Source organism: Oryx dammah, unplaced genomic scaffold (assembly GCF_014754425.2).
Source record: "Oryx dammah isolate SB20612 unplaced genomic scaffold, SCBI_Odam_1.1 HiC_scaffold_5, whole genome shotgun sequence".
NCBI lineage: Eukaryota > Metazoa > Chordata > Mammalia > Artiodactyla > Bovidae > Oryx > Oryx dammah.
The window spans coordinates 71,304,157-71,324,283 of record NW_024070189.1 but is presented as its reverse complement, the minus strand read 5'-3'; the positions used below and the strand labels follow the sequence as shown (position 1 = coordinate 71,324,283).

The 20,127-nt window shown below is 38.5% G+C and overlaps 1 protein-coding gene and 1 pseudogene across 3 annotated transcripts in view; both read right to left on the bottom strand.

Moving 5' to 3' along the window:
* UIMC1 (ubiquitin interaction motif containing 1) overlaps positions 1 to 20,127 on the bottom strand; it is a 133,432-nt gene that overhangs the window by 103,533 nt on the left and 9,772 nt on the right. For all 3 annotated transcript variants that reach the window (XM_040240486.1, XM_040240487.1, XM_040240489.1), the window contains exon 2: positions 1,859 to 2,013. In XM_040240486.1, coding sequence (XP_040096420.1) covers positions 1,859 to 2,005 — 147 coding nt within the window. In that variant the 5' untranslated portion in view covers positions 2,006 to 2,013. The remainder of the gene's footprint in view (positions 1 to 1,858; positions 2,014 to 20,127) is intronic.
* Positions 7,432 to 8,506, bottom strand: LOC120864536 (annotated as a pseudogene).

Sequence of the window (20,127 nt, the reverse complement as noted above, 5' to 3'; positions counted from 1 at the left end):
AATTAGAAAACTCTTAGGGATCAACTTCATGACTTTAGATTTGGTAATAATTCTTTAGCTACAACACCAAAAGCATTAAATAACCAAAGAGAGAAAAAAAAAGGTAACTTGGACTTTTTCAAAATTTAAAACTATTGTGCATCAAAGAACATTATCAAGAAAGTGAAAAGACATCTCCTAGAATGGAAGAATATATTTGCAAATAATGTATCTGATAAGAGGTTTAACATGCAAAATAGAAAAAGAAAACTTAACCTCTCAACAACAAAAAGAAAAACTGCAAGGTATAAATGGACCAAGGACTGAACAGACATTTCTTCAAGGAACCTATACAAATGGCTAACAAGTACAAAAAAGACGTACAAGTTCATTAGCCATTAGGGAAATGCAAGTCGAAACCACAATGAGAAACCACTATACATCCACTGAAAGTGAAAGTGAAGTCACTCAGTCCTGTCTGACTCTTTGCGACCCGGTGGACTGTAGCCCACCAGGCTCCTCCGTCCATGGGATTCTCCAGGCAAGAATACTGGAGTGGGTTGCCATTTCCTTCTCCAGGGGATCTTCCTGTCCCAGGGATCGAACCCAGGTCTCCTGCATTGCAGGCAGATGCTTTAACCTCCGAGCCACCAGGGAAGCCACTAGGGTGATATAAAATTAAACATTTAAAAATAACAAGTGTTATCAAGAATGTAGAGAAAATGGAATCCCAGTATATTGCTAATGGTAATGTAAAATGGTGCAGTCACTGTAGGGGAAAAAAAGGCATGAAGAAGACTTCCCTGATAACCCAGAGGTTGAGAATCTGCCTGCTATCACAGGGGATACAGGTTCAATCCTTGATCTGGAAAGATTTCACATGCAGTAGGGCAACTAACAACTGCCCCACAACTACTGAGCCTGCACGCCCTAAAGCCTGTGCTCTGCAACAAGAGAAGGTACCACAATGAGAAGCCCTGCACCACAACTAGAAAGTAGCCGCTACTCACCTCAACTAAAGAAAGCCCGTGTGCAGCAACAAAGACCCAGCTCAGCCAAAAATAAATAAATACATAAAAATTTTTAACAGGGATTAAGTACTGTTCTATGCTACAATATGGATGAACCTTGAAAACATATGTCAAGTGAAAGAAGGCAGTCACAAAAGCAATTCAATAAAATGAAGAGTCAGAGACAATTCTGAGCTTTATAACCTGAGGCAAATGAGTGGTTCTACCATCAAATGAGATAGCAGATAAAGAAGAGTGAGAGGTAAACTTAGATGAAAAAACAGTGACTTACTTCACTGTCTTACTGGATGTGACCTACAAACAGGCAGAAATTTCCAATAAACAAATGGAAACACAGATCAAGGGAAAGATTTAAAATCTAATACAGCTGTGTCCAACAAAGCTCTCTATAATGAAGGGAAATGTTCTATACTTGCACTAAACACAGCAGACACTAGATGTGACTAGTCCAAGAGATGAACTGATTTTTCCTTTTATTTAATTTTAATTAATTTAAATTTAAATAGCTACAGGTGGCTAGTTGCTACCACATTGGACAGAGTATATCTAGAGACTTAAAAAGCTTTCTCTCACTTTATAGACATATGAAAATTTTCCCATTTGATTTATTCAGATGGTTTTAAAATATCACCATCAGTTAATACATTATAAAACTGAGGAGCTATGATCCATCCTCAGCCAAACTGTATGACTACTTTCTTCTAAGTAATTCTTAATTCCATTTACGAAGCTGAGTAAAAGCTGCATGGTCTGGCAAGATGTCATTAAAGTTCAGTCTCACAAACAAACCAGTCACAGATAAGGAGGCCTAGTTTGAGACCTACAGCTCTACTCTTTAGAATACTGACCTCTCCATCACTATCAGATATCACAATGTATACATCCTCAAGTCTACGCTTCTTCTTCACATTGACAGAACTGGTAGTTTCTACATCTTTCTTCTCCAGGTTCTGAGCTTCAGAGGCTTCTTTAACTTTTTTTTTTCTCCGTGGCATCCTTTCGTCTGAAATAGAAGGAAAAAAAATTGGAGAAGGAAATGGCAATCCACTCCAGTATTCTTGCCTAGAGAATCCCATGGACAAAGGAGCCTGGTGGACTGCTGTCCATAAGGTCGCACAGAGTCGGACATGACTGAAGCGACGTAGCATGCATGCATGTATTAGAGAAGGAAATGGCAACCCGCTCCAGTATTCTTGCCTGGAGAATCCCAGGGACAGAGGAGCCTGGTGGGCTGCCGTCTATGGGGTCGCACAGAGACACAACTGAAACAATTTAGCAGCAGCAGCAAAAGGAAAAATAATTTGCTTAAAGTATAAGTTTTCTAGATGCTATTTATCATTTGGTGATATAAAAGAAAAAGATATCTAACAGAAGTAAAATTGGATTTCTGAACTCTTCTACTAATTAAAATTTATATTTTTCCTATAAAGGAAAAAATATATATAAAATCTCATTTTTTAGTGACATTTCAGTAGGAATAATATAATAATTTATCATAGTTCCTTAAACATTAACTTAAATAACTGGCTCTCTAACTGCATATTATTATCCATCTAAAAGCTTTTTTTTTTTAAATATCAATGCCTCAACCCAATAAAGGACATCTTTTTTTAAAAATCCACTGCAAATAATCATACTAAAAGGTAAAAGACTGAATGCTTTCCTCTTAGGATAGGAATAAAACAAGCATGTCTGCATTCATCATTTCTATTGAACATTATACTACAGGTTCTAAACAGGTCAATTATGGAATAAGAAGAAATAAAAAATCCAATGGGAAAGGAAGAAGTAAAACTATTGCCTTTTGTAGATGACATGATCTTGAATAAAAAAAAAAAAAAAAAAACTAAGAAATCTACTAAAAAACCACTACAACTAATGAACAAGTTCAGTAAGATTGCTGGATACAAAGTCAATATACAGAAATCAACTGAACAGCTATCTATAAGCAATAAATAATCCAAAAATTAAATTTTCAAATTATATTTTAATAGCACCAAAAATTAAAAAAATTCTTAACAAAATTTAACAAAAGTGCAAGGTTTTCAACCAAAAACTATAAAATATTGCTGGAAGATACAAAAGATAAATGCAAAGACATCCCATGTTCATGAATTAGAAGACTTGACCCTGTTAAGACAGCAATATTCCCCAAATTGCTCTACAGATACAACATAATTCCTAATAAAATTCCTACTGGCTTTTTTGTTGACATAGACAAGTTGATCCTAAAATTCACAGAGGAAATGCAAAACAGAGGAAAAACAGAAAAAACAGAAGTCCCAGAACAGCCAAAACAATCTTGAAAAAAAGGAACAAAGCTGAAGGACTCACACATCTCAATTTCAAAACTTACTACAAAGCTATATTATCAAGACGGTGTGGCACTGGCACAAGAATAAAAATAAGATCAATGGAACAGAAGACCAGGGAGTTCAGAAAACATACACAGATTTACTGTCAATTGCTTTCAACAAAAGTACCAAGATAATTCAATGGACAAACTATAAGTCTTTCCAGTAAATGGTACTCTGACAACTAGATACCCAAATGCAAAAAGAATGAAATTGGACCTCTACCTCACATAATAAAGAACTGCATGAAACAGATCAAAGACCTGAATGAAAGAGCAAAATCTATAAAATTCTAAGGCAGAACATAAGCATAAAGCTTTGTAATCTTGGGTAGGTGAGTTTATTAAATATGTTATCAAAAGCATAAGCAACAAAAGAAAAAATAAATAAACAGGGCTTCATCTTATTAAAACCTCTGTGCTCCAAACCACAAAATTAAGGAAGTTTAAAAAAAAAAAATGAGAAAAGTATCTGTAAAGCATCTATGTAATAAAGAAATTGTATACAGAATAAAGAACTCTCGCAACTCAATAGCAAAAGGGTTTCCATCCCTATCTTGGGTTTTTGTTAATAATGCTGTAATTAATACTGGTATGCACATATCTTTTCAAATCAGTGTTTTGTTTTCATTGAGTAAATACTCAGAGGTAAAACTGCTGAATCATACAGCAGTTCTATTTTTTCATTTCAATTGTATTTTTTAAGTGGATGGATTATATGGTAAGTGAATTATATCTCAATAAAGTTGCATTTTTTTCTTAGAGAAAACGGCAAACATTGGCAAGGATGCAGAGAAATTAAAAGTTTCATTCATTCATAGTGTGATATAAAATTCTGCAGCTGCTGTGGAAAACAGCTTGGCAATTCTTCAAAAAATTAAAATACGTCTAGTAATTCTACTCCCAAGCAAACATCCAAGAAAGTTAAAAACAAGTATTCAAACAAAGACTTGCACTTAAATGTTCATGGAGAAGGCAATGGCACCCCACTCCAGTACTCTTGCCTGGAAAATCCCATGGATGGAGGAGCCTGGTGGGCTGCAGTCCATGGGGTCGCTAAGAGTCGGACACGACTGAGCAACTTCACTTTCACTTTTCACTTTCATGCATTGGAGAAGGAAATGGCAACCCACTCCAGTGTTCTTGCCTGGAGAATCCCAGGGACGGGGGAGCCTGGTGGGCCGCCGTCTATGGGGTTGTACAGAGTCGGACACGACTGAAGCTACGCAGAAGTAGCAGCAGCAGCAACAACATCATTAATCATAATATCCAAAAACAGAAATAATCCAAATGATGAATGGATACACAAAATGTGGTACATCCATTCATACAAAAGAAACAAAGTACTAATACATGCTACAAAATGGATAAGCCTTGAAAACACATTAAGTGAAAGGAGCCAGACACAAAAGCCTACAAATTATATGATTCTGTCTACATGAAACATCCTGAATGGACTAATCTACAGAGACAGAAAGCAGATTAAGATAACTAGAGGTTTGAGGAGACAGAAATACAGAGTAACTACTTAATGGCCTTGGGTTTCTTTTTGGGGTGATGAAAATGGTTAGAATTAGAAAGTGGACTTCCCTGGTGGTCCAGGGAATTTGCCTGCCGATGCAGGGGACACAGTTTCAATTCCTGGCCTGGGAAGATTCCACATGTTCTGGGGCAACTAAGCCTGTGCACCACAACTACTGAGCCAGTACTCCAGAGCCTGCAAACCACAACTACTGAGCCCACGCACCTGGAGCAGGTGCTCTACTACAAAAGAAGCGACCACAATGAGAAGACCGCGCACCACAATGAATAACCCCTGCTTGCCACAACTAGAGAAAGCCTGCACACAGCAACAAAGACCTAGTAAAGCCAAAAATAATAAATAAATCTTTTAAAAAAAAGGAACATAGTGGTAGTTGCACAACATTTTGAATGTACAAAAAGCCATTAAATTATACACTTTAAAAAGATAACTGCTAGATTTTACGGTCTATGAAAGCTACCTGCCTGGAAAATCCCATGGACGGAGGAGCCTGGTGGGCTGCAGTCCGTGGGGTCGCTGAGAGTCGGACACAACACAGCGACTTCACTTTCACTTTTCACTTTCATGCATTGGAGAAGGAAATGGCAACCCACTCCAATATTCTTGCCTGGAGAATCACAGGGACGGCGGAGCCTGGTGGGCTGCCATCTATGGGGTTGCGCAGAGTCGGACACGACTAAAGTGACTTAGCAGCAGCAGCAGCAGAAATCTACCTAAATTTAAAAAAAAAAACTTTCCCGATGATTTTCTATTATAACCAAAGCAGAGATCCACTGACTTAAATACTGATTTTAAAAGAACCTTAACTGTGTTACAAACTTCTCAAATTGTTTAATCATTCAATTACTCCTAAGAAAAATGTTACATCTCATTGTCAAAAAACATCTGGACAACCTGAGTAGTAAGGGAGGATAGTAATAAAGGACACACTCAAACTCTTTCAATCTAGTCACTCAGAATATCATTCCCTATTGTAAGAATAGAAGCTAAACACAAATTTCTTTTCTATTCTTAATGTTTATTTTTAAATGACTTAGGTCTTGAAGAAATAGAAGAAATCATACAGAATGATGAAAATATTAAACTACACATAAATTTTTCATTGTAGTTAGTATAGATGACCTACAATACCATGTTGGTTCTAGGCATACAGCAACATGGTTCAGTTATTTTTTCAGATTATTTTCCCTTACAGGTTATTACAAGATATCAAATATTGTTGTTCCCTGTGATATACAGTAAATCCTTGCTGCTTCTCTATTTTATGTATAGCAGTTTATATCTGTTAATCCCCTACCCCTAATTTTCCTTTCCCCTTTGGTAACCATAAGTTTGTTTACTATGTCTGTGAGTATGTTTCTGTTTTATATATAGACTCACTTGTATTATTTTCTAGACTCCACATATGTGTTATTATATAATATTTTGTCTTTATCTGACTTCATTTAGTATGATAATCTCTAAGTGCATTCATGTTGCTGAAAATGGTATTATTTCATTTATTCTTATGCATAATACTCCATTTTATTTATACACAGACACACATACACACACATGCATGCTCACCCCCTCCCCCAGCTCCCATTCCTCCACTAGCACATCTTCTTAAACCAACCAACCACATTGGCACCTGGGTTGTTTCCATGTCTTGGCTACTGTAAATAGTGCTGTTGTGAACACTAGGGTATCTGTATCTTCTCAAATTAAGAGTTTTCATCTTTTCTGGATATATGCCTAAGAGTGGGGTTACTGGATCACATGGCAGCCCTACTTTTATTTAAGGAACTTCCATACTGTTTTCCATAGTGGCTGCACCAATTTACACTCCCACCGACAGAGTAGGAGGGTTCCCTTTCCTCCACACCCTCTCCAGCATTTGTTATGTGTAGTCTTTTCGCTAGTCATTCTGACCGGTATGAAGTAATACCTCATTATGGTTCTGATTTACATTTCTCTAACAATTTAAGCTACATATAAACTTTTTTTTTTCCACAAGGGAAACTAGAAAGTATTTTAATAAAATGAAAACAAAAACACGAAAGCAGAATCTGTGGGATGCAGCTAAGGAGTTCTTATAGGAAAGCTGATGGCATTAAATGCTTGTATTTTTTTAAAAAACTAAATATCTCAAATCAGTGACCTGACCTTATACTTTAAGGAAACTAGAAAAAGAAAAGAAAAGCAAGCACCTCAAAAGGAGAAGAATAAAAATAATAAAGAACATGAAGAAATTGAAAACAATAATGACAGAGAAAATCTATAAAGCCAAAAGCTGACTTTTAGAATTCTGAGATTAATAAAACTGATAAGCCTCTAACCAATCTGCCCAAGTGAAAGAGAGAAAATATAAATTACCAATATAAGGTAACTGAAGGATTAAGCATAAGGATTTTAAAAAGTTTCATCACTACAGATAATATAGATATTAAAAGGATAATAAAGGGATATAACAAATAATTTTTGTCCTTAAACTCGACAACTGAAATGGAACAATTCCTTGAAAGGCACAAACTCCCAAAGCTCCATCAAGACACATTTAACCAAAAGATTTGTAGTAAGATACTACTTTCCAGGATGATGTTCAAAGCACTTGTTAGGTACTGACTCAACTCCTCAAAGAACATTCCATTCCCCTTCTTCATACTTCCCATAGTTCTCTGAGTACTCCTTTTGAATGCAGTGATTAGTCAAGTCGCTCGTTTTATCTTGGAAATTATCCACCTGATACAGTTCTGAAGCAGTCTGCAGGACACCCTCTCTATAGAGGTAGATATTAAACTGACAGTCCACCAAGACCCAGCTTCGGATGTCAAGCTTGCGATGACCAGGCTCCAGGAACAGCAGGAGCTCCAGGTATTTCTGGATCACGTGCACCTGGCCATGGTTGTCTATGAAATCCAACAGTTCTGTAGCCTCTGAGAAGATGAGGATGCCTTCACCTTTAGCTCCGGCTGATGACTTCGCAATCCAAGCGTTGCCCTCTCCCTCCTCTTTCTTTCTGTTATATTAAGTCAGGAAAAATTCTCTGTTGTCTGTCCTTGAACTATGGAGCGGTAGATGGATTCCATTCTGAGCTGGAGCAACTAGAGTCTTGAGGTTGGCTGGATAAATCACGTAGGACTCGCAGAACAATGTGCAGGACTCAGCCTGTTCTGGGCTGGTTTTGATGAGCTTCACTAAAGACGCTTTTGTGACACAGTTTGTCGGCCCTCTGTAGTAATTCACCAACTGCATCAGCCCAGGTTCACAATCCAGTCTCCCGAAGGGCAGCCGGTTTCTTTCTTCCAGCATCAGGCTGAACCTGGGGTTGTCCCACTGCAGCAGCTTCCAGTGGCCAGTGGCGAGCAGCAGCCAGAACACCTTGTTGGCACAGACGTTGCTATTCTCATCGTGCACCTCAAAGGTGTACATGGCGAAAGGCTGAGCGCCCAGCACCCCCACCCCACCAGCAGCCTCAGGGACCAGCCAGCGGGCGGTGGCTCAGCTAGGGACCAGCCCAGGCGCCCACCACCTAAACTTTTGAGTCTATATATATTTAAATACATATAGTAACAATAAAATTAGAAAAATATTTATAGCATAAATGAAAAAAGCTATTGATTATATTTAAAAAGTACAAACTGACACAAAATACTAACATCCCGTTAGATAACGAGACATGAACTGTCAATTTGCAAGGAAAAAATTTATCAAACATGAATATGTGGAAGGATTTAACCTATAACACTATTAGACAAATTTTTAGACAAATTAGACATATTTTTACTTCCTAAAGTAAAATGAATTAATTTTAATGATAATCCTGCAGTTGGGGGAACAATTCTTCAAACACCAAACTGTAACAGATATTTAAAAAAACACACACAACACAAAACTTTGTATAAACAGTGCCATATTCTAATATAAATTACTAAAATCACTAAAGTTTTCAGTTTTAACCACTCACTCTATCCCTCCTTTTAGACTTAGGTCTGTTACTGCCATAATGGAAATTACCCAAAGAAAAACAAAACAAATCTTTTTGGAGACCAAGAAAGAAACAGCTAAGACATCTGAGGTAAAAGTATAATGGAATCTGGCAAATTAAAGAGATAAATCTTAGATAAATACTTAAAGAACTGCTAGCTAAGGGTTCTTAACCAATCCACAAGCCCTTAAAGGACCTATGGTTAGGCTTCAAGGGATTCACAATCTCCTGAAACTGTGTATAAAACTGTCTTGTTTTTGTATGCTCCCTGGGAAAAATTCTTATAGCTTTTATCCAACTCTCAAAGGAGCTCAAAATCCAAGAGTTTAGAACTACCAAACCCCTTCATTTTCAGAAACAACCCAAAGATTTAAATTGATGTGCATAACCAGTCTCCTAGTGTTTTTGTGTTTAAGAATTATGACTATTTTACCTTTTTACATTTTGGGGTTTTTTTGTGTGTGCATGCCTTCTAACACTGAAAGGTAAAATCTTTGTGACCTGAGTAACAGAGATTTCTCAGGATACAAAGAGTAAAAGACACAGAATTTTTTAAAAACTGACAAACTAAACTTAAAACTTATATTCTTCAAAAAACACCAATAAGAAAACAAAAAGACCAGTCATAAAATGGGAGAAAATATTTGCAATGCATATATCTTGCAAAAGACTCATAGTCACAATATATAAATAACTCTTATGGTGGTGATGGTTTAGTTGCTAAGTCGTGTCCAACCTTGCAACCCCATTAACTGTCACCAGGCCCCTCTGTACACGGGATTTCTCAGGCAAGAATACTGGAGTGTGTTGCCATTTCCTTCTCCAGGGTATTTTCCCAACCCAGGGATCAAACCCAGGTCTCCTGCATTACAGGAGGTCTCCTGCACTGCACGAAGATTCTTTACCAACTGGAGCCACCAGAGAAGCCCAAATAACTCTCATAATGCAATAATAAAAATACAAACCAATTTTTTAAATGAGCAAGATATGGACACAAAAGCAAATGTACTAACAGTCAATAAGCAAAACAAACAGAAAAAGATGCTCCACATCATTAGTTATCAAAATAGAAATTAAAGCCACAATGACATAACACTACACACCCATTATAATGGTTACAATTAGAAATACTGAAAACACTAATGTGGGCAGGAATGAGGAATACATGGATCTCTCATACACTGCCAATGGAAATGTAAAATTTTAAGCCATTCTGGAAAACTGTCAGGCAGTTTCTTAAAATTAAATGTATACTACTATACAGGCCAGTCATTCTGCTTACTACTATTTACTCAACAGAAACAAAAACATATCACCACATAAAGACTTGTACAGTAATGTTCAAAGAAGCTTTTCACACAATGTCAAGCACTAAGAAGTGAAGTTGCTCAGTCATGTGCAACTCTGCAATTCCATGGACTGAAGCTACTCCATCAATGGAATTTTCCAGGCAAGAGTACAGGAGTGGGTTGCCATTTCCTTCTCCAGGGGATCTTCCCAACTCAGGGATCAAACCCGGGTCTCCCACGTTGTAGGCAAACATTTTACCCTCTGAGCCACCAGGGAAGCCCAAGAGATGACCCAAATGTCCATCAATAGATGAATAAACAAATTGTGATTTATTCATACAACAGAATATTACTCAGCAATAAAAAGGACATAGGCAAAAATACGAGTGAACCTCAAAATCATTTTGCTGAATGAAAAATTTCCCTGGTGGTCCAGTGGTTAAGACTCCACGCTCCCAAAGGAGGGGACCCGGGTTCAATCCCTGGTCAGAGAACTAGGTCCCACATCCTGCAACTAAGTTCAAACACAGCAAGTAAGACGCAGCACAGCCAAAGAAATAAGCCAGTCACAAAAGTAAAGGTTGTATTATTCCATTTAAATAAAATGTAACCTAACCTATAGTGATAAAAAGTAAATCAGTGATTACTAAGGTTCAGGAGTGTAAGAAGAGAAGGACAGAAGAGAGCATGAGGAAGCTTTTGAGGGTGATGGGAACCTACTGTATCATGATTTTGGCAGCAGTTTCACAAGTGTATGCAACTGGAAAATTTCATCAAACTGTATGCTTCAAATAGATGCAGTTTATTACACATAAATCATTTTGCAATAAAATTGATAAGGAAAAAATAAAATGAGACACCACTACACATCCACTAGCATTTAAAGCTAAAATTTAAAAGACTAAAAAGATCAGGCATTGATAAGAATACAGGAGCAGCTAGAACTCTAATACATTGCTGTTAGGAATATAAAGTGGTACAACCACTTTGAAAAGACAGTTTGGCAGTTTCTTAAAAAGTAAAACATACACCTACTATATGACCTAGCCATTTCAAGTATTTACCCAAAAGAAATAAAGTCAACGTTCTTAGTAGCCCTATTCATAAGAGACGAAATCTCTAAACAGCCCAAATATCCACCAATAGGGGAATGGATAAACAAATTGTGGTCTATCCATACCACAGAAAACTACTTCACCAATTAAACTACATAAAACATTATGGTGAGCAAAGAAAGCAAGACACAAATAAGTACATACCATATGATTCCATTTACAGGCATACCTCATTTTTTGCACTTTGCAGATACTGCATTTTTTTACAAACTGAATGTTTGTAGCAATCGTGTGTGGAGCAAGTCTCCCAACAGTATTTTCCTCACTTTGTATCTGTGTGTCACATTTTGGTAATTCTTGCAACATTTCAAACTTTTTCATTATATTTATCAAGGTGACCCACTTTCAATGATTTTTTTTTCATTTTTTTTTCTTTTTTTTGATCAGTGATTTTTTTATGTTACTACTATAATTCAATGAAGATTCAGATGACAGCAATTTTTAGCAACTTTTTCATTTTCATTATAGTCAATTTATAAATTTTGTGTTATTAATAGATTCAAGTGTACAGCAAAATAAATCAGTTATACATATATTCACTCTTAAGATTCTTTTTCCATATAGGCCGCTACAGAGTATTGGGTAGAGTTCCCCGTTAATTAAATATATACATTGTATGGATGTGAGAATTGGACCATAAAGAAGGCTGAGCGCCAAAGAATTGATGCTTTTGACTGTGGTGCTAGAGAAGACTCTTGAGAGTTCCTTGGACAGCAAGGAGATCAAACCAATCAATCCTAAAGGAAGTCAACCCATAACATTCATTGGAAGGACAGATACTGAAGTTGAAGCTCCAATAGTCTGGCTACCTGATACAAAGAGCTGACTCACTGGAAAAGACCCTGATGCTAGGAAAGATTGAGGGCAGAAAGAGAAGGGGACAACAGACGATGAGATGGTTGAATGGCATCACCAATTGGATCCAATAGACATGAGCTTGAGCAAACTCCAGATGATAGCGAAGGACAGGGAAGCCTGGTGTGCTGCAGTCCATGGGGTCGCAAAGAGTCAGACACGACTAAGCAACTGAACCACAACAAAATTATTTTTTTAGACTCTGCAAGCTTAACAGCCTACGGTAGAGTATAAACATAACTTTTATATGCACAGGGAAACAAAAAAATCATGTGACTCACTTTATTTTGATTTACTGCAGTGGTCTGGAACTGAACCATAGTATTTGAGGTATAACTGTGTTTGAAATTCTAGAAAAGACTAATATAATCAACAGTGGGGGGAAAAAAAACAGTCAAGTAATTGCCTCAGGCCAGGATGGAGAAGGGAGAAAAATGGCTGGTAAAAGGTATAAAGGTACCTCTTGAAATAAGTGTTCTGTATCTTGATTAAGGAGGTGGTTACATGGGTGGATACTCTGACCAAAATTCAACCACAGACTTCTGACTACTTGTCATGACAATAAAGAGGTTAATAAATCTTTTCTCAAAAAGAAACTTAAAAAGCTGACAAATTTCAGCTTGGAAACTAACTGAATGTAACAAAATTAAAAATATTTATTCATGAAAACTACTTAACTTTCAGTAAGAACACCATGAATCTCTGCAATTCATACCAAGAGCTTCTCCCATATATCCCCCGCCCCTAGATTCACCAACCAAGGAAAGGAAGGACATGAATATCAACAACTTCACTTTCACAGCTGGCGGGGACTCACTAGGTAGGAACATTTTTAGTCTATCTTAGTGGCCAATCGGAGAAGGCAATGGCACCCCATTCCAGCACTCTTGCCTGGAAAATCTCATGGATGCAGGAGCCTGGTGGGCTGCAGTCCATGGCGTCACTAAGAGTCGGACACAACTGAGCGACTTCACTTTGAATTTTCATTTTCATGCACTGGAGAAGGAAATGGCAACCTACTCCAGCGTTCGTGCCTGGAGAATCACAGGGACGGGGGAGCCTAGTGGGCTGCCATCTATGGGGTCACACAGATTCGGACACGACTGAAGCGACTTAGCAGCAGTAGCAGCAGCAGTGGCCAATAGCCTGTAGTTGGGTCCTATATGAGGCAAGCAACAAACCAGAGAATGAATCAAAGATTTATCAGGAAATTCCAAGAAGACAGAGAGCCATAGGAGGATTCAAAAAGTCTCCAAATATCCCAGACTGATGAAAGGTTGTGTACGTGCATGCAAACAGCAGACCCAAGTGTCCTCCATAAACCTGGCAGCAGGACGCTGTGCACACAGAGCAGAATCTGAGAGCCCCTGAGGGCAGTAAACGCTGGGGCAAGCTTGAAAGCCAGTACTCAGGTTCCATCCAATGCAGAACTAAGACATCATCTTTGATTCTCTTTCCCTCATTTTTCATATCCAATTAATCCTCACGTCTTACTGATTTCACCACCTATATTTCTCTTTAACCTATCCACTTCTGTCCATTTCCAATTCAGTCGCTCAATTGTGTCTGACTCTTTGCGACCCCATGGACTGCAGCACACCAGCCTTCCCTGTTCATTACCAGCTCCTGGAGCTTGCTCAAATTCATGTCCATCAAGTCAGTGATGCCATCCAACCATCTCATCCTCTGTCGTCTCCTCCTCCCGCCTTCAATCTTTCCCAGCATCAGGGTCTTTTCAAATGAGTCAGCTCTTCGCATCAGCTGGCCAAAGTATTGGAGTTTCAGCTTCAGCATCGGTCCTTCCAATGAATACCCAGGACTGATCTCCTTTAGGATGGACTGGTTGGATCTCCTTGCAGTCCAAGGGACTCTCAAGAGTCTTCTCCAACACCACAGTTCAAAAGCATCATTCTTCAGTGCTCAGCTTTCTTCACAGTCCAACTCTCACATCCATACATGACCACTGGAAAAACCATACCTTTGACTAGATGGAACTTTGTTGGCAAAGTAATGTCTCTGCTTTTTAATATGCTGTCTAGGTTGGTCATAGCTTTTCTTCTGAGAAACAAGCATCTTTTAATTTCATGGCTGTAATCACCATCGGCAGTGACTTTGGAGACCAAAAAGTACAGTGTCTCCACTGTTTCCCCATCTATTTGCCATGAAGTGATGGAACTGGATATCATAATCTTAGTTTTTTGAATGTTGAGTATAAAGCCAACTTCTTCACTCTCCTCTTCCACTTTCATCAAGAGGCTCTTTAGTTCTTCTTCACTTTCTGCCATAAGGGTGGTGTCACCTGCATATCTGAGGTTATTGATATTTCTCCCAGCAATCTTCATTCTAACTTGTGCTTCATCCAGCCCAGCATTTCGCATGAAGTACTCTGCATATAAGTTAATTAAGCAGAGTAACAATATACAGTCTTTCCCGATGTACATACTCAATATACATAACATACATAACTCAATATACATAACATATACATAATTCTTTCCCAATTTGGAACCAGTCTGTTGTTCCATGTCTAACTGTTCTAACTGTTGCTTCTTGGCCGGAATACAAATTTCTCTGGAGGCAGGTAAGGTGGTCTGGTATTCTCATCTCTTTAAGGATTTTCCACAATATGTTGTGATCCACACAGTCAAAGGTTTTGGTGTAGTCAATAAAGCAGAAGTAGATGTTTTTCTGGAACTCTCTTACTTTTTCAATGAGCCAGTGGATGTCGGCAATTTGATCTCTGGTTCCTCTGCCTTTTCTAAACCCAACTTGAACATCTGAAAGTTCATGGTCCATTTCCACTACCACCCTAGTTCCAAGCTACCAGCAACTCGCATGTGGACAATATCTTAACTAGGTCCCTTACTTTCACTCTTGCCCCACCCCCTATCCAATTTGCTCTACACACTGAAGCTTTCACCTTTTACAATTGCAAATACTAAATTATTCCACAATTTAGGAATTCCTTGGCAGTCCAGTAGGGTTGGGACTCCACACTTTTAACTGCTGACGAGGAGGGTTCAATCCCTGGACAGGGAACTAAGGTCCCACAATCCACATGGCAAGGCCAAAACAAACAAAATAAATAATATTCCACTATTTAAAACTTCAATATCTCACTGTTTCATATACAAGACATTTTTCTCTTAATATGGCCTATATGGTATGCCCTGTATTATCTGACCTCCTGCCAGATTTCTCTTGCTCTAACCACTCCCTCAGTTCTTAAGCTACATCCATACTACTTTGCTGCCACAAAGCCTTCCCACACAATTCTTCTGCATCAAAGATTCCCTCCAACACTCCCCGTTCACCTAGTTTACTCCTTCTCATCCTTGAGATCTCAGCTGAACTATGATCTCAGAGAAGTCTTCTTGACCCCCAAACTTGATCAAATCTCTTACCACATATGCGCAACGCATCAGCTTTCCCTCAAAGTAAGTAATCACAGCTGTAACTATATATTTATGCTTGTGATTTTTTAAGGAAATACCTGTCTTTTCCAATAGATTGTAGGTTTCAGAAAGACAAGGATAGGTCTAGCCCTAGGACTTAGCACATTCTCTGTAAATAATAGATGATCATCAAATACTTATTAAATAAATTACTTATACAAAATTTAGAACAATTTAGTGGTGAAATTATACTTTTCTCCTTTATCCAAACTTTCTAGTCTTAAAATTTTTAAATATTAAAAAAAAAAAACTAGCTGTGTTTCATAGTTTTCAGCTTGTAAGTCCTGTACATATTTTGTTAGATTTATGCCTAAATATTTGAGATGACTGGATGGCATCACCAACTCAATGGACCTGAGTTTGAGTTAACTCCGGGAGTTGGTGATGGACAGGGAGGCCTGGTGTGCTGCAGTCCATGGGGTTGAAAAGAGTTAGACACAACTGAGCGACTGAACTGAACTGAACGTCTCTTAGTAATTAATGAAGGCAACCAAAGATCTAAATCAGTGGAACATACATGCTCATTGATTGTAAGACTCAACATAATAATGCTGTCAATTCATCCCAAATTCATCTTAGTGTATCAGTCTCTCAGTCATGTCCAAGTCTTTGCAATCCCATGGACTACAGCCCACCAAGGCTCCTCTGTCCATGGAATTCTCCAGGCAAGAATACTGGAGTGAGTAGCCATTCCCTTCTCCAGGGGATCTTCCCACCCAAGGATCAAACCCGGGTCTCCCATGCTGCAGGCAGATTCTTCACCACCTGAGCCCCAATTCATCTTAGATTTAACATAATTCCTATAAAAATCCCTGCAATATCTTTTTGTAGACTTAGACAAGTTTATTCTAAAATTTACATGGAAAAGCACAGGCCCTAGAAAAGGCTTAAACAATCCTGACAAAAAAGAATAAAGTGAGAGGAATCACACTACTCCATATTAAGATTATTATATGACTCCAGTAATCAAAATAGTGTGGAATTGGTAGAATAACAGACATACATCAATGAAGAAGAAAGAGCTCAGAAACCATCACAACATACTCAAATCTAATTTAGTAGGGAAAGTCTTTTCAACAAATGGTGTTAAAGCAAGTAGAAATCAATCCATTGGCAAAAAGAAAAAAGAAAACCTCAAGCTAACACTTTATACAAAATCAACTCAAAATGAATCTATTAAAACCATGAGATAATACTATTGAATACACACCCATCAAAATAAATAAAATGTAAAAAGTCACACCACCAAAGTCAGGCAAATGTTCAGGGAAACTGGATCATTCATACAAAGCTGGTAGGAATGTTAAATGGTACAACTCTGAAAAGAGTTCTGCAGTTTCTTAACTATCACATAACCCAGTAACTGTACTCCTGGGTATTTATCCCAGAGAAACAAAATTTTATATTCACATGAAAACCTTGTACACAAATGTTCACAGCAGCTTTATTTGTAATAGCAAATCGAGGAAACAGTTCAAAGTCCTTCAGTAGGTGAGTGGCTAAGCAAACTGTGGTCTATATATACTATAGAACATATTCAGCAATGAAAAAAAAAAAACAATGAAGAACTTCCCTGGTAGTCCATGGAAGCTAAGACTCCATGCTTCCAACGGGAACTACTAGGTTGGTGCAAAAGTAATTGCAGTTCTGCACTGCTGAATTTGCTGTTTGATATTGGAATACATTTTTAAATAAATGTGGTTATGTAATATATCATTTTAATGCACATTTTTCACTTTAGTTTTTTTGCTAATGACATTATTACTTGCTGTTTATTTTAGAATATTGAAATGACGTTAGACAAAAAGTAAATTTAAGCAACTTTCTTATTCGCGTTCAAAATGGGTCATAAGCAGTGAAGACAACTCACAACACCAGCAACACTTTTGGCCCAGGAATTGCTAACAAACATACAGTGCAGTGGTGGTTCAAGAAGTCTTGCAAAGGAAACAAGAGCCTTGAGGATAAGGAGCACGGTGGCTGGCCCTCGGAAGTTGACAACGACTAGTTAAGAGGATCATCAAAGTTGATCCTCTTACAATTCCACAATAAGCTGCCAAACAATTCAACCTCACAAATTGGAAAGGTGAAGAAGCTTGATAAGTGGGTGTCTTGTGAGCTGACCACACATCAAAAATATTGTAAGTGTTGTCTTCTCTTATCCTGTGCAACAACTATGAACCATTTCTCAATCAGATTGCAATGAAAAGTGGATTTTATGCAACGACCAGCTCAGCGGCTGGATCAAGAAGCTCCAAAGCACCTCCCAAAGCCAAACTTGCACCAAAAAGAGGTCATGGTCACTGTCTGGTGGTCTGCTGCCCGTCTAATCCACTAAAGCTTTCTGAATCCCAGTGAAACCATTACATCTGAGAAGTATGCTCAGCAAATCGATGAGAGGCACCGAAAACTTCAAGGCACGCAGATGGCATTGATTAACAGAATAGGCCCAATTCTTCTCCACAACATCTCACCACACTTCCCACAACCAACACTTCAAAAGTTGAATAAATTAGGCTACGAAATTTTGTGTCATCTGCCATATTCATCTGACCTCACGCCAACCAACGACCACTTCTTCAAGCATCTTGACAACTTTTTGAAGGGAAAATGTTTCCATAACCAGATGCTGCTGCTGCTGCTAAGTAGCTTCAGTCGTGACCAACTCTGTGCGACCCCACAGACGGAAGCCCACCAGGCTCCCTGGTCCCCGGGATTCTCCAGGCAAGAATACTGGAGTGGGTTACCATTTCCCTCTCCAATGCCTGAAAGTGAAAAGTGAAAGTGAAGTCACTCAGTCATGTCCCACTCCCAGCGACCCCATGGACTGCAGCCTACCAGGCTCCAGCCTCCATGGGATTTTCCAGGCAAGGGTACTGGAGTAGGGTGCAATTGCCCTCTCCGCCATAACCAGCAGGAGGCAGAAAATGCTTTCCAAGAGTTCATCAAATCCCAAAGCAAGGATTTTTATGCTACAGGAATAAACAAACTTATTTCTCATTGGTAAAAATGTGTTGATGGTAATGGTTTCTATTTTGATTAATAAAGATGTGTTTGAGCCTAGTTATAATGACATAAAATTCACTATCTAAAACTGCACCTATTTTATGTAAATTTATTTATTTTTAATTGAAGGATAATTATTTTACAGTATTGTGTTAGTTTCTGTCAAACATCAACATGAATCAGTCATAGGTACATATATCCCCTCCCTCTTGGACCTCCCTCCCACCTCCCTTCCCATCCCACCCCTCTAGGTTGTTACAGAGCCCCAGTTTGAGTTCTCTGAGTTATACAGCAAATTCCCACTGGCTACTATATCTATTTTACACACGGTAATGTATGTTTCCATGTTACTCTCTCCATACAACCCATCCTCTCCTTCCTTCCTCACCGCTCCATGTCTATAAGTCTATTCTCTATGTCTGTGTCCCCACTGCTAGAGAGACAGTGGAGACTTATCCCCACTCCTGGAAATAATTTAATCAGTACCATCTTTCTAGATTCCATTTAAATGTATTAGTATATGATATCTGTTTTCCTCTTTCTGACTTACCTCACTCTGTATAATAAATTCTGGGTTCATCCACCTCATTAGAACTGACTCAAATGTAATCCTTTTTATCACTATGAGTAATAGTCCATTGTATATATGTACCACAGCTGCTTTATCCATTCATCTATCAATGGACATCTAGGTTGCCTCCATGTCCTAGCTATTGCAGGCAATGAACATTGGAGTACATGTGTCTTTTTCAACTTTGATTTTCCCAGGGTATATGCCTAGTAGTGGGATTACTGAGTCATATGGTAGTTTTATTCCTAGTTTTTTAAGGAATCTCCATACTGTCTTCCATTGTGGCTGTATCAATTTACATTCCTACCAACAGTGCAAGAGAGTTCCCTTTTCTCCACACCCTCTCCAGAATTTATTGTTTGTAGACTTTTTGATGATAGCCATTCTGACCAGTGTGAAGTGATATCTCATTGTACTTTTGACTTACATCTCTCTAATAACGAGCGATATAGAGCATCTTTTCCTATGTTTATTAGCCATCTGTATGTCTTTGGAGGGAGAAAGAAATGGCACCCCACTCCAGTATTCTTGCCTAGAGAATCCCACGGACAGAGGAGCCTGGTGGGCTGCTGTCCACAGGGTTGCACAGAGTCGGACACGACTGAAGTGACTTCGCATGCATGCGTTGGAGAAGGAAATGGCAACCCACTCCAGTATTCTTGTCTGGAGAATTCCAGGGACAGAGGAGCCTGGTGGGCTGCCGACTATGGGGTAGCACAGAGTCGGACACAACTGAAGCGACTTAGCAGCAGCAGCAGCATGTCTTTGGAGAAATGTCTGTGTAGGTCTTTTTCCCACTTTTTGATTGGGTTGTGAAACCACAATTACTTTTTCACCATCTTAATAGATCCTACATGCTGCAACTAAGAGTTCACATGTCACAATAAAGATCGATGATCCCACATGCAACTACTAAGACCCAGCGCAGCCAAAAAGGCAAACAAGTTAAAAAGAAAGAAAAAG